Below are 14,218 nucleotides of genomic sequence, written 5' to 3' on the forward strand. Positions count from 1 at the left end.
TTCTGTGCGCAAGTCTGAAAGTGACCGCATCTCGCTTTCTTTAGCAAACAGCGCACGCGTTGCAGTCGGCATACACAATTTAGCGCATCTACGTTGCAGGCTAGTGCGCATCTCAGTCACAACTCAATGGGCGTCACTAGGTGGCATTTGTATGTAAGAGAAGCATGACGCAGACGTGTTGTGAGAGGCTTATTCCGAGCTGTGCGTATGGAGTGTGCACACCATCCTCATTCCCTTCTCCTGCACCAAGCGTAGGGTAGGTGTAAGTGTCATTGGGCCAGATGTACTATGCCTTGAAAAGTCATACATTTCACAGTGATAAAATGCCAGACAATCAGCTCCTAACTGTCAATTTTTCAAATCCAGACTGTAACATGGCAGTTAGGAGCTGATTGGCTGATACTATATCACCGTGAAATGTATCACTTTTCAAGGCTTTGGGGGTAATTCAGAGTTGATCGCAGCAGCAAATTTGTTAGCAGTCGGGCAAAACCATGTGCACTGCAGGTGGGGCAGACGTAACATGTGCAGAGAGAGTTAGATTTGGGTGGGTTATATTGTTTCTGTGCAGCGTAAATCCTGTCTGCTTTATTTGTACACTGCAATTTAGATTTCAGTTTGAACACACCCCACCCAAATCTAACTCTCTCTGCACATGTTACATCTGCCCCCCCCCCCTGCAGTGCACATGGTTTTGCCCAACTGCTAACACATTTGCTGCTGCGATCAACTCTGATCTCCTTCAATGCATTATTTCATGGCTGCCCTTGCAGCCGGAGAGATGTGCAGAAGTCAGAATATGCTCTGATATGCCCATAGGGTTCCCAATTGCTGGAGGCACCCGGGATTGCGACTCAGAATGAAGCCGGTTGCGGCCAATGCAGTGCGGGTTTACAAAAGTTTAGATCTTGCCCATAGCTATTAGCAACCAATCAGATTCTAGCTATTATCTTCTAGAACAGGGGTGGGGAACCTCCGGCCCGTGGGCCGTATAAGGCCCGCAAAGCCATTTGCTCCGGCCCACCCGCTTCTCTCAGTGAGACATGCTGCCGCTCAGTCCGGACAGGGAGGAGAGCGCGGCTATGTCGGGTGGCGTCGGCGTCGTGCAGGACTTGAAACCAGCCGGCGGTTTATGAGCCAATCAGAGCTCGCGGGCCGGCAGCCAGTCAGGAGCCGCGGCTGCCGGTCCGCGAGCTCTGATTGGCTCTCGAACCAGCGGCTGGTTTCAAGTCCTACACGCCGCCGCCCAACATTACGGCGCTCTCCTCCGTGTCCCGCCGAAAGGAGCAGCAAGCAGCGGTAAGCAGCACGGGGGGGGGGGGGGGGGGGGGCATTTGTATACCTGGCACTGTGGGGACATCTGTATACCTGGCACTGTGAGGGGCATCTGTATACCTGGCACTGTTGGGGCATCTGTATACCTGGCACTGTGGGGACATCAGTATACCTGGCACTGTGGGGGCATCTGTATACCTGGCACTGTGAGGGGCATCTGTATACCTGGCACTGTTGGGGCATCTGTATACCTGGCACTGTGGGGACATCTGTATACCTGGCACTGTGGGGGCATCTGTATACCTGGCACTGTGGGGGCAATTGTGGATCTGGCACTGCACTATTGGGGGCATATGTGTATCACGTCCCATTTTAACTGGCCACACCCATTTTTTTTGGCGCGCCCGCACAGTACCTCTAAGGGGCAGACCTACTGGGGGGCAGGGTCATTTTTTAAGTTGAGAATTTTTGTATGTCCCCCGAAGGATTTTATAAATATCCAAATGGCCCTCGGTAGAAAAAAGGTTCCCCACCCCTGTTCTAGAAGGTGCTAGATAAATGATAAGTAGAATCTGATTGGTTGCTATGAGCAACAACTCCAGTTTTGCAAACCCGCACTTCAGTAAATATACCCCTAGGAAGGAATATATTATACCTAGCGCGTTGTATCCCTACAATGGGGGCACGAGAGAAAGGACAGACATACTACTCTCTCTCTTTCTAGATAAAAAGTCCTTGGGAAGGAAAACATGGCTCCTCAATTGAGATTGTTTAGGCTGGGCGTTCACCCAGCACCCGTGTTTTCAGGAATTACTCTTCATTATCATTATTATGTTTTGGTGCAGTGACTGCCCTACTGCTGTGCAGAGTGAGAGCGGTATAACCATGACAGGCCACAGGACACAATAGGAATAAACTCTGACGAGTTCTGAGGTAATTACATGAAATACAAAATCATTGACTGTGTATAAGTGTTGTGTAACATACACAAGTATACATGCTCCAGTACAAAGGCAAAACTAAAAGTATTTCCCATTTTTTGCAACTCTATTGTATTCAGCTTTAAGCTATTGTCCTCTGCTGTCAGCCATTGCATGCTCTGTATAACTAGGCGGAACTGGGGTCCTCATCCCAATCCCAGATGATTTGTCTCCAACGAGCCCCCACTCTCTGTCATTTCTGTCTTATACCCGTCAGAACCAGCCTCCGGACGATATTGCAGGGGCAACCTGGGTCCTGGCTCAGTGTGAAAGGGTCAAACCGGGTCAAACCCGGAACCGACCCGGGTAGTCTTTAATGTGAAAGTGCTGGCATAGGAAAACTGTGGATAGGCTGTAGCAGCAGATAGAAGATAGCCTGCTTCTCGCAACCACTTGTCAAAACAACAACTCCCATCATTCTAGGCAAACAACTACTTCCTGTCTGGCCTGCCCTTGGGGGTCATTCCGAGTTGTTCGCTCTGTAAATTTCTTCGCATCGCAGCGATTTTCAGCTTAGTGCGCATGCGCAATGTTCGCACTGCGACTGCGCCAAGTAAATTTGCTATGCAGTTAGGAATTTTACTCACGGCTTTTTCTTCGTTCTGGTGATCGTAATGTGATTGACAGGAAGAGGGTGTTACTGGGCGGAAACAGGCCGTTTTATGGGCGTGTGGGAAAAAACGCTACCGTTTCTGGGAAAAACGCGGGAGTGGCTGGAGAAACGGAGGAGTGTCTGGACGAACGCTGGGTGTGTTTGTGACGTCAAACCAGGAACGACAAGCACTGAACTGATCGCACTGGCAGAGTAAGTCTCGAGCTACTCAGAAACTGCACAGAGATGTCTTTTCGCAATATTGCGAATCTTTCGTTCGCAATTTTAAGAAGCTAAGATTCACTCCCAGTAGGCGGCGGCTTAGCGTGTGTAAAGCTGCTAAAAGCAGCTTGCGAGCGAACAACTCGGAATGAGGGCCCTGGTGCATTAGTGCCCAATTGGCTTGTGTAATGTGTTTTCTTCTTTGAGTCATGAAGCCAAGTACTGCCAGCTAGCGTTTATTTAGGTGGGCTGCGTAACGCGTTCTAGGGGACCCTAAGATGCTGGTCGCGTGTTCTGGCTTAATTCTCCTCTATGTTTACATTGAGCATTACCACAGCCCTCAAATATTCCAGCAGAGGAATTGGCCAAAGCAAATATTCAGCTCGGCGGCCATCTCGCATCACCTCAGAGTAGCCTAGTGTCGCCAGGTGTACGGATGGTCATCGTTACCATGCACATTATCACCCTTCTGTGGTACAGGGAGAAGGTGCTATGTTTAATGTATGCTTTCATTTTCATTGCTATAACCAGTGACACTGAGAAGAGTGTTTCATTCATGGTAGTTCTGCAGCCTTTAGGCCTAGCTGTGAATTGCCAAATGCCTGCTGAGGTAAAACACATCCACAGACAGGAATAGATTGCTGCTACCCCTTGGCCTTAGTAAAATGAATGACACTTGCCTTGAATGATCAGAAATACATTTTGAATGGAGACTAAGGGGGACATTTACTAAGCAGTGATAAGAGCGGAGAAGTGAGCCAGTGGAGAAGTTGCCCCATCAACCAATCAGCAGTTCTGTATCATTTTATAGTATGCAAATTATAGATGTTACTTCAGTGCTGATTGGTTGCCATGGGCAACTTCTCCACTGGCTCACTTCTCCGCTCTTATCACTGCTTAGTACACGCCCCCCTCAATCATACAGGAATTACAGCGGCTGACACAGAGTTTCAGAGCGCAACCCCTATTTGCATAGCGTATCCCGAGTGTAATTACGCTGCGCACACACCGGGAACCAAGCATACACAACTATGTGGCAGATGTATTAAGCCTGGAGAAGTGATAAAGCAGTGATAAGTGCCATTACGGGTTTGAAAAGTGACAGTTAGGAGCTGATTAGCGGATGCATTATCATCTTGCACTTACTACTGCTTTACCACTGCATTATCCCTTCTCCAGGCTTAATACATCTGCCCCAATGGGCGATGCAGAATTGCACGGAAGACGAATTCATTTCCACCTGCGTCCGAGGGGGTGTAACTGTGATGTAACGGGGCGCTGCCGCACAGGCTAACGTCAGTGAAAGCTTACTGACGGAACTGCGGGCTAAGCAGAGCTGTGTGTCCGTGTCTTTCCGCCACTTTTCAGATGGATTGTCTGCGCAAGAGATAAAGCTGGTGCACTTAGTGATGGCGGCTACGAAACCAAGCCCTCAGATAGGGGCAGTCCACTAGCAGGGCAACGTGCGGAGCAATATACATATATTTTTTCTGTGCACTCAATACGGGCGCAATTACAGCCGACTTGCGCTCAGCGCTGTATCTTTCCAAGCAAAACATTTTCTCTTTAGGAGATCTGGACGCAATGGGCCAGTACCCCATCCTGGTGCAAAAGATCCATCCGAAACAGGCGTCTCATCTCCGTCCCCGTGCTACGAACCAGCGCGGAAGTCAGCTGGTACGTCCACAAGACTGGTCAGTTTCTGTGCGTCCGCAAAGTCACCGCCCATTTCACTGAAAGAGCGCTCCGCATTTCCACATGCGTCAGCCTCAGGAGCAGGCCCAGTGTGTGGGTATTCTGTCTCCCATGGGTCCCAGTGTCGGATCTATTTGCCTGTGTGTGCTCGTGGTAAAAACTCCAGTGAGTGCGCATACTGTATTGCTGGTGGGTAATAATGACTGAGTCAGGAAACACACACACGAATAACAGAGTCCTCCCGCAGCACAAAACACACCTAGCTGATACCAGCGCTACAAACAAAACAAAATTTGATTAAAACAAAACATGCCTCCCTAACAGGTTCCGGCTGGAGACCCTCTCTCATGTCACGTTGCCCCTTTCCCAGGCCACGGAGGGTGATATTTGTCCCCACCCCACCCCATCTCCTCTGAATATGCGGAAAGACGTGATCCTCTGAGCGTCCGCTTTATCTGAGACTGTGATCTTTTCGCAGATTCCGTCTCAGAATTCTAAGAATGAGCGTTTGTTTCTGTTGTGTCTCTGCATCCTGTCGTCGCGGCAACGGTCACACTGCACATTCGCCTAGAGACACCCTCAGCTCACTGTAATATGAGGGTTTACCTGGGTTGGGTTTTTTTGTTTTGTTTTGTCTATGTGAATATGGGACAATGCCCCAATATAAACCTACCTCAGCTAATCTGTTTTGTTTTGGGGCTTTTTTGGAATCCCTTTCTGGCCATGTACAGTAGGCTGCTCTCCTTTGGTGGTATCTCTCATTAGTCTGACTACTCTTACAGTAGAGAATCCTTCCTGTAGTAATGGTGATTACAACTTTCTTCCACTGTGTATGGTTGTCCCTTTGTGATATGCACAGCCCCAAACTCATTAGCAAATTCTTTTTATTGCTCAGATATATATGTATGCTTACTAATTAAGCCACTTTCAATGCAAATGAAGTAGGTTAGAGCAGTATTTTGTCATTAATACCACAAAAAGAATAGTTATTGGTTTTTGAGTTTCACTGACTTGACTTTGTGTGTCCATAAGGTCTATATTATTATCTAGTGTTAATCACATTACATATTGCTATATAGAGAAAATATTTTCCCCTTCACATCGATCGTGCACCAACAGAGTTTACAATCTAAATGTCCTATCATACACCCTCACATATAATTAACCTACCAGTATGTTTTTGGACTGTGGAGAAAACAAATGACTACACAAACATAGGGAGAATGTACAAACTCCACACATATTGGGACCTGGTCGTTGATCCCATCAACCTTGGTGATGCTAGGCCGCCATACTAACCAGGGCTAGCTACCATCAGAAATTGTGGGGCACAGGACTGACAAAATAGGCAGCGCCATCTTCACCCCTATGTGATGTCACACCTCATGATGTGTAATGCGCGGATATGCAGGAACAATTCAGGGGACTGATGCACAGGGAAGGCTTGTTTTTAAGAAGTCCTCCCTGCACATTGGCCTGTTGTTCAGCACCAGGTATCGGCGGCAGGAGCCAGAGGCGGACCCCCTCTCTATCCAGTCCTGGCATTCCCCTTCATGATGGTGGCCCTGATACTAACCACTGTGATGCCAGAGTCATTTACTTGGTGATGTAGGTACAAGGCAATGTGGCAGATGTGGAGGCCGATTTGGGTGTTATAAGGCATGCGGGTTAAATTTCTAACGTCCGGGAACCAGTGCTTGGCTATTAGGATATGTATCTACACGCAGCAAGCAGCATGAGTGTAAACACTATTTTATCACTAGTTTAGTGGTGACCTTCCATCTCCCAGCAAGTGGGAGATACCATCTTGCAAGGGGGAAACCAGATATTTATGAACAGGGATATGGCCAGTGCTTTCAAAATCTTTTCTGGGTGTTGCAGAAATATGGCTAACAGTTCTCAGCATGTTGTGAATATAGGCAGTGGGGGGGATCTACAGATCCTAGAATAAACAGCACTCAGAGGGGTGTTCCAAAGCCTCACTGCTCACTGCATCACGTGGCACGTGACTGTGGTTGCCATAGTAGTTACACAACACTGAGCAGAATTATAAATCACTAACAGAGGCCTCCAAAACCAAACCAAGAAAAGATGGCGGATACCAAGACTCATGTTATAGCCTTATTATGTTCCAAAACACATTGTTTCATGGGGATTGCTACTTTAAATGAGACTTCTTAGCTGTCTGTTGGGTGTGAGGATAGTGCAGAATATACTGTGACTTCATCAATAAATAAAAAAGCTATACAATTGGCCAGAAAACCTAAAGCCATATTTATGATCAGAATATTCCCCAAAGGTTTTATCTTCTCATTTGTAACGTCATAAAATGTACAAGCGAATTCATCTCCATATTCGCCATGTGATTATCGCCCCCCAAGCACTGGAGAATACATTTGCGCTTTGAGTGATACTGTAATTTATCATAACACCACGGCACAGAGTAAGGAGACCACAAGTCAAGTGTTTAGTTTTTGTCTTTTTTTTTTAATTTGGCATTTGTTATTTGCATTTATATTAAGCAAAGTGCATCTTTTTAATTTTTCTCGTTTATACACATTGCACAATACATAAATAATGATGCTTATAAAACGTCTTTTATATTTACAAGTAATAATATATTTATATATAACATAAAATACATTTTTTCTTTAATAAATCTCAGTTTTAGGAGTCCGTTTTTTTTGTTTTTTTAATTTCTTTTCCAAAGCACTACATTGCTTTAAGTTCCAAAGAGTGCCTACTCTTGTTCTAGACTTCGGTATTTAGAAAAATAGCTTATGTTAAACATGCTCATTGAGCTATAACCAATGTTTATGTATCATACTCCACGTATGATATATACAAGAAATGAAGGTTCTCTGTGCATAACTTGTACCTTATAAGAGGAAAATGTGAGCAAATACTGTACGTTCCAGATATATAATCTTATCAAACACATGAATGAACTTTACGTGCATGGGTCTCTCACACACAGTGGAGGCAGCCATCTTGTGGCCGGAGACAACAGCCCTAGTGAACAGATGGGCCGCATTCTCATGGCAACTAGCACAGCCTGGAGCATGGCCGTCTTCACATTGTGTAAGCGATGGATGCACTTTAAGAAGGGAAAAGTATCAAACCTTATAAAGGGAACCGGTGGAGGTTTTACCCATATCAACCAATCAGATTCTGGCTATCATTTATCTAGTACATTCTAGCTAGAGTCTGATTGGTTGTCCTTTTAAGGTTCGATAGATCTCCCGCTAAGTGTCTATACGCTGTGCAATGACTTGTATTGTAAAACTTTCCTTTGTTAAGGAATACACCGCACTTGGGATAGCCGGCTTCTGATAGCAGCCAATAGGGGAGCTGGAATGCTGTGATGTCACAAACAGAAATTACCATTCCATTTTCACCCATTAAAAAGGGGATTTATTCATTTAGCTCTGAACAAAAAACATATATCATTTATATTTATTTTTTTACTACCACTAGCAATTGAGGAATTTTTTTTTCTAAATTAAAAGGTTGTTTTAGTAATACTTTGCTCTTGCACAGCATATACACTTTACTAAAATATAAATGAAACCATTGACCACTGAGACCGTCTCGGTTTACACAGGACAGCCGAAAGGGTCGAATTCTTATATATGTATATATTCACTTTAGATATACATATATCACAAAAACTGTTGTCATATGTGAACAAGGTCTTTAAAGGCAGCTATAAATTTGCATTGGTTTATTTAAAACAACAAACCATATGTACTCCTCTCGAAAAAAAACTAAACAGAACAAAAATAAAATAATTAAAAAAAAACAACAAAAAATAAAAAACAACTTGCATTTGGTGACTGGCGTGATGGGGGTAGGAGAGGGGTGGGGAGGGTACAGAGGCGGGTCGGCAGTTTTTAGTTTGGTCTTTATAAAAATGAAGCACAATCACTGCACCCCAGCACATATTGTTGCATACGTCACACTTAACGCGTGCAGTCGTCGAGGTTGCACCAAACAAGCCACGTCAAGGCTGAGTTACCGGTCGTGAACGAGGGACATTTGTCTGTAATAATGGAAGCGTGTAAACCTTGCGTCACATCATACCACAGCCCTGCACAAGACATTCCCAGCGTCAGTCCTTGGTAGCGACTGGCAGATATTTTCATTGTATCACTGACAAGCGCCCTAGTTTGGACTTAGCACCCCCCCGCAAAACAGAGGTAGATTTAGAATCTCTGCAGCACGTAGCCAACAAGGACATGAGTTGAGAACCTCATACGTACAAGGCAATGCAGCCAGCAGGGGATTCCAATTAGTTGGTGTAGGAACAAACTGGTGGATCCCCAGCTGCTGCAGAACTACTACTTTTTTTTTTGCATATTATGGCCATTTGCCTCTCTCTCTACCCAGACATCAGGGAGAAGGTCCATCATGGATCACCTCTACATAAAAAATAAATACTGATCTACCCCCTTGCATTAATAAAATATGGTGCAATGAGCAAGGACTGAGACACGAGAAGAGGCGACCCATTCTTCACTTCCCCCCTTTGCCAGCTTTCCCGCGAGACATCATTCACACTTTAAAATAAAAGTATTTGAAGAACTCCCCACCTCCCCACCGAAAAAAATAAAATCCTGACATAAGCTATTTCTCAAAACAAAACAGGAAAAAAAAAAAAAAAGTGGAAAACAAAAATTTTGCACAAAGAAGCAAGCACTCGGAAGGAAAAAAATAGCAGCATGTAGTCGACGAGTCCAAAATCTGTCCACTCGTTTCCGAGTCACCGGTTATTAAATATCACCTCCAGCCAGCAGGGGCAGCTACTGATAAACTGTCTCGTGTAGCACTGTCCCCAGCCTTTCACGAAGCTTATCTGTACAGTAAATCCAGTCCACGGCTGTTGCATGAATTCGTGGTCATTAGGCCGCTGCAAACTGTAAGCCTTTTCATAGTCAAAAGCTTTGATGGAGAAGCCAGGGAACACTTTATGGACCAGTAACGTCCTAGAGTCTGGGTTGTCCAGTGTTGCCGACTTAATGAAGATGGGATAACTGCTGCGGTTATAAACCCAGACGCCGTCCACCTCCTTTGTAAGCTGGATCCCATATCCGATTTTGCTCCGTACTTTCTGCACTAGCTGGCTTTTGTTGTCCGAGTTTAGCTGTCCGATGCAGAAGCCGTTCCCCTGAGGTAGATCATAGAAGATATCCAGGGAATTTTCTTGGACAGAGTATAATCGACCCACCCGTGTTTTTTCTTCCCAGTATGCGACCACGCACCAATGGGACGGGTCCCCAGACTCCTGGAGAAGTTGTGAATCTGTTAAGAGAAGAAGACAAAAGGACATCAGAAGGTGGATCTCAAATTCCTCAAGTGCTACATGACCATTACAAACATAACAATATATACCAAAATATTTATAGAGGATATATACAGTATTACTCTGTTTCTATATTCCATTACGTCTAGTACTTCTAACTGCCTACATCAACAGTGCCACCTAGAGGTTATGGGAAGATAATGCAGTCATCAAATGAAAAAATGCTTTGAGTTTTAGTAATAATATTTAAACAATGCACCGAGCAGAAGCTTTAATCAGCTATACATGTTCATAATTACCATTACAGAAACTGCATTACATATGATTTTGAGCTGGACGCAGTGGCGATTTTGGAAGCAGCGGAGCGATGTATTCCGCCCGCGCATGTTCCCTAGTCTCACTGTGCATGTGTCTGACTTTGTCTACAAATGCACCAGGCGGTAAGGCGGCATCTGTGGATACTGCAGGCGGGATGTACCAAAAGGAGAATGCAGACAGAAATCCGTAAACTGACGTCTTCGGAATTTGGCGGCATTTCTCATAGCAACCAAGCTTGGACCAGGTGGGTATGCAACGTTACCTAATAGAACACTATGTGCTTCTCTTTGCGTTTTCCCCTTAGAGAGATCCAATTGGATCCTTCCCAGCACCCCTGGGTCCTAAACCCGAAAGTCCTTCTATCACAAAGGACTGGCCTTAACGGGAGGGCTGTCCTTTGCGCATTTCTAGAAACGTACCGTCATTATTAACGCCAGTATGTACCTAATAAGAGGAGCAACTGCAACAAAAGTCCCAAAGGACGGATGCGACTGCTAACACTTTTGCACGAAATGACACCATTAGTATATGTGTAATAGAAAGTTAAGTTGAGACGTAGATTCAACAAAGCTCTTATGACTGTGGTTTGTGTTGTTGCAGGGCGGAGACCGGAAGCCTTACACTAAGGCCTTAATTATACATTTCTATTAACAAATGCACCCAGCAGCCACCTCCAGCTCCAAAGGAAGCTTGTTTACCTCCATACAACACCACCAGGCACATCCACAAGAAGCAACAGGCCGATAAATGTTAAAAAAAAAAAAAAGTGCACAAAAGCAATCACGAAACCCTTCCCACACACAGACACACACAGTCACACACAGTCACACACACACTTTAATTCCGAGTCATAATATAACTGGCGGCGACTGCAAACAGCACTTTTTTTCGTGGCGTTTGAAAAGCCAGAAAAACGCTAAAAAAATTTAATAGACTTGTAAGCTAATCTGGCAGATAATTATTATATATTTTTTTCAAGGCTGTGGGACAATGATGCTCGCAGGAGGGTGGGAGGGGAGTACTGAGTGGGGAGGCTGGGATATAGTAAGGGGAGCGGGAGAATGATAAAATTCCATATCAAGTAAGCATGAGGAATTCAGACAAGTTTAGGTGTGTGCGCTCGCTTGCTGCAGTCCCCCCTCTACGGTGCCTCACAATACTTTTCTCAAATATCTCTATCCGATTGAAACCTGGCACCAAAATAAGGCAGCTAGCAGGGGGAAGAAAAAAAAATTAGGAGGGAGGGAGGGTTAGAGTAGAGAGAGAGAGAGAGAGAGAAAAAAGAGGAGAGAGAGGGTGACAAGGGCGGGGAGCAAGGAAAAACGATCAAATTACCTTTCACCTAACCTTTGGAAACTTCAGTACTTTCATGCAGAAACTCAGAGAAGCATTTATAAGTATAAAGAAACAAAAAAGGATTGGAAAGCAAACACCCATAACACACACACACACACACACACACACACACAAGTTGCACAACACTGCGAAAAACTATAAGCGGAGTAGAAAAAGAATTTTAACCAAATTCTTTTATTCTGAGGAAGGGGGGGAGACGTATTAGGGGGAAGGGACATAGATGCCCCATTTAGAGATTGTATTTCAGAGAGTAGAGAGAAAGCAGTAGCACGCGTAGATGCACACACAAACCTAAAATACTCTCTCTCTCTCTATATATATATATATATATATATATATATACATATATACTTTCAAAAAAATAAAAACTAATAATAAAAAAACATCAGGAAACGTCTGTAAGTTGGAGCTACAGCCACCCTGCCTGTTGCGTGAAAGAAAATCCTTAAGACTGCATTTTTCCCTTTCATCTCAAGACCCGCCAGTACACCCAGCAATTTTCAGACAGACGTCAGTAAGGAGAAGTTTTCAGATTATGGTAATTGCCGAGCCCAAATAAATTGCAGGCTTGGTGAGTGTAGCTACTCTCCTTTTAACCTCTTATTTACCTATGCTGCCGAGAAGCTTTTCCTGACCCCCTCCCAAAAAGAAAACAAAAGGGGGGGGGGGGTAATTGTGTGTATGGAGGGAGGGAGGGGGGTTAAATTAAGGTTTCCAGACAGGAATTAGTTCTAAGCAGTTTACGTGCCACTGTAACCCATGATGTTATATATCATAAATGCCTCAGCTGCTGCAGAACTTCTTCAAAGACGGTAATGCCCTAAAGCCACTCTTTGCCATCTAACTTGGGCCTTAGGCCACATCCTGCTACTTATATGTGTTTTACTGATACTCTACGACTAGGAATCCTCAAAGTATTGTAAGTGTTTCACTATACAAAAACAAGACACATCCAGCTGTGCCCCCGGCCCCTCAAAAATAAAAATAAAAAGTGGGAAAAAAGGTTTAATTAACTACAGATTTTAATTAAAATTCAAAGATCTAGGGAAGCACTACACAAAGCCGACACCCCGTAATAATCTTAGGTTCAATAATCCTAAAGGTATTTTAGGGAAATACAGCAGGGAGAGAGGGGTGGGGGGTTGAGAAGTAACTTGCTGGCCATTGATATTTGCCTTAATGGGGTTAAGGAAAGTCTGCAGTTCACAGAATAAAAATGAAATTCTTCAGAACCACCAGAAAGAAAAAAATTCCTTTAAGGTTATTTTTTCGCTCGCTCTTTTTTTTTTTTCATTCCACTTTTTGTTTATTTTCATTTCCTTCTTCTACACCCCAACATGAAAAAGAACCTTCCAGCGGAGGGGGTGAGGGGGAGCTAGACTAGTCTGTGTGTGTTTATGTATGAATTAGTGAATACCACATAACAGGCCACTCATTGCCACATACAGAGGCTTATTTAATTGGCAGAGTGTATAAAAGGAGCCATCCTGGCTTGCAATGAGCAGGCTAGTTAAGGGAATGAGGGGCGAGGGTGGGGGACACACGGGTGAGGGGGGACTGCAGTTCATGAATGAAGTTGACCAGTCTTTTCAATGACACCCGTCTCCAAGGACATTTTTTTTTATTTTTTTTAAGATAATTGCCAAACTCTTTAATGGTTCCAAGCCATGGTACACTATAAATATGTCGAACTAAGATCTGTTTTAGAGGACAGCAGTGTTGACTTGATGTATAGTCATTAGATACATAACAATGCCATAATTGTGATTTGTTTCCCTCCCTTATACAAGAACATATGGATAGAATATATCCGTCCTTTGATATATGTAAAAAAAAATCATACAAGCAGGAGGCATCCTCTCTAGCGCCACCACCAGGCAGTGCGAGTAACAACAGCGTCTTGAATAGGAAATCTCAAACGCATGTGACACAAATTAGCTAACTGCCTTTTAAACTTGCCTGAAGAGCTGACAATCCAGCTGGAGCCAGTTACCAGGTGAATTCTGGACCATGCGTTATTACCATAGTTAAATAATGGGTGTGGGTCGTATTAAACATGTCATAACATGATTTTTACACCATCACTCCCAGGTAAGCGTGTCTGACCTGATTTGCTTCAGGCCTCCTGATAAGAGCTTAGTAAAAATGGGCTGCTATTTTATTTTTTACTTACATGCATTTGGCATAAGAGCGTGTAGAGATGCAGTGGCCCGGAGCAGAATTGTACACACGCTGTTTGCGAAACGTACGTTGCGTGTTTTTGCGCTGCACATGTGCAAATTCAATCTTGCGCCTCCACTGATGCTGCAGAGGCCTAACTGGGCGTTCTCATATAGGTAAAGTACAGAAACGGGGCGTTGACGCAACTGCGGCCATGAACAGTTGGCAATAAGTGTGGCGCATCTTTACACATAGTACAGGTTAGGTGCAAATGCGCTCCGATGAGGACGGATAACAAACCCAAATCTCTCCGAGTGG

At 44.5% G+C, this 14,218-nt stretch overlaps 1 protein-coding gene across 1 annotated transcript in view; it reads right to left on the reverse strand.

Annotated features, from left to right (window-relative positions):
- Positions 1 to 7,266: 7,266 nt before the first annotated feature.
- Positions 7,267 to 14,218, reverse strand: part of SMAD7 (SMAD family member 7) — a 30,488-nt gene continuing 23,536 nt past the window's right edge. Inside the window, exon 4 of the mRNA XM_063959147.1 lies at positions 7,267 to 10,065. Within this exon, the coding sequence (XP_063815217.1) occupies positions 9,527 to 10,065 (539 nt within the window). The 3' untranslated portion in view covers positions 7,267 to 9,526. The remainder of the gene's footprint in view (positions 10,066 to 14,218) is intronic.

The sequence above is a fragment of the Pseudophryne corroboree genome, chromosome 1, assembly GCF_028390025.1.
Source record: "Pseudophryne corroboree isolate aPseCor3 chromosome 1, aPseCor3.hap2, whole genome shotgun sequence".
Classification (NCBI taxonomy): Eukaryota; Metazoa; Chordata; class Amphibia; order Anura; family Myobatrachidae; genus Pseudophryne; species Pseudophryne corroboree.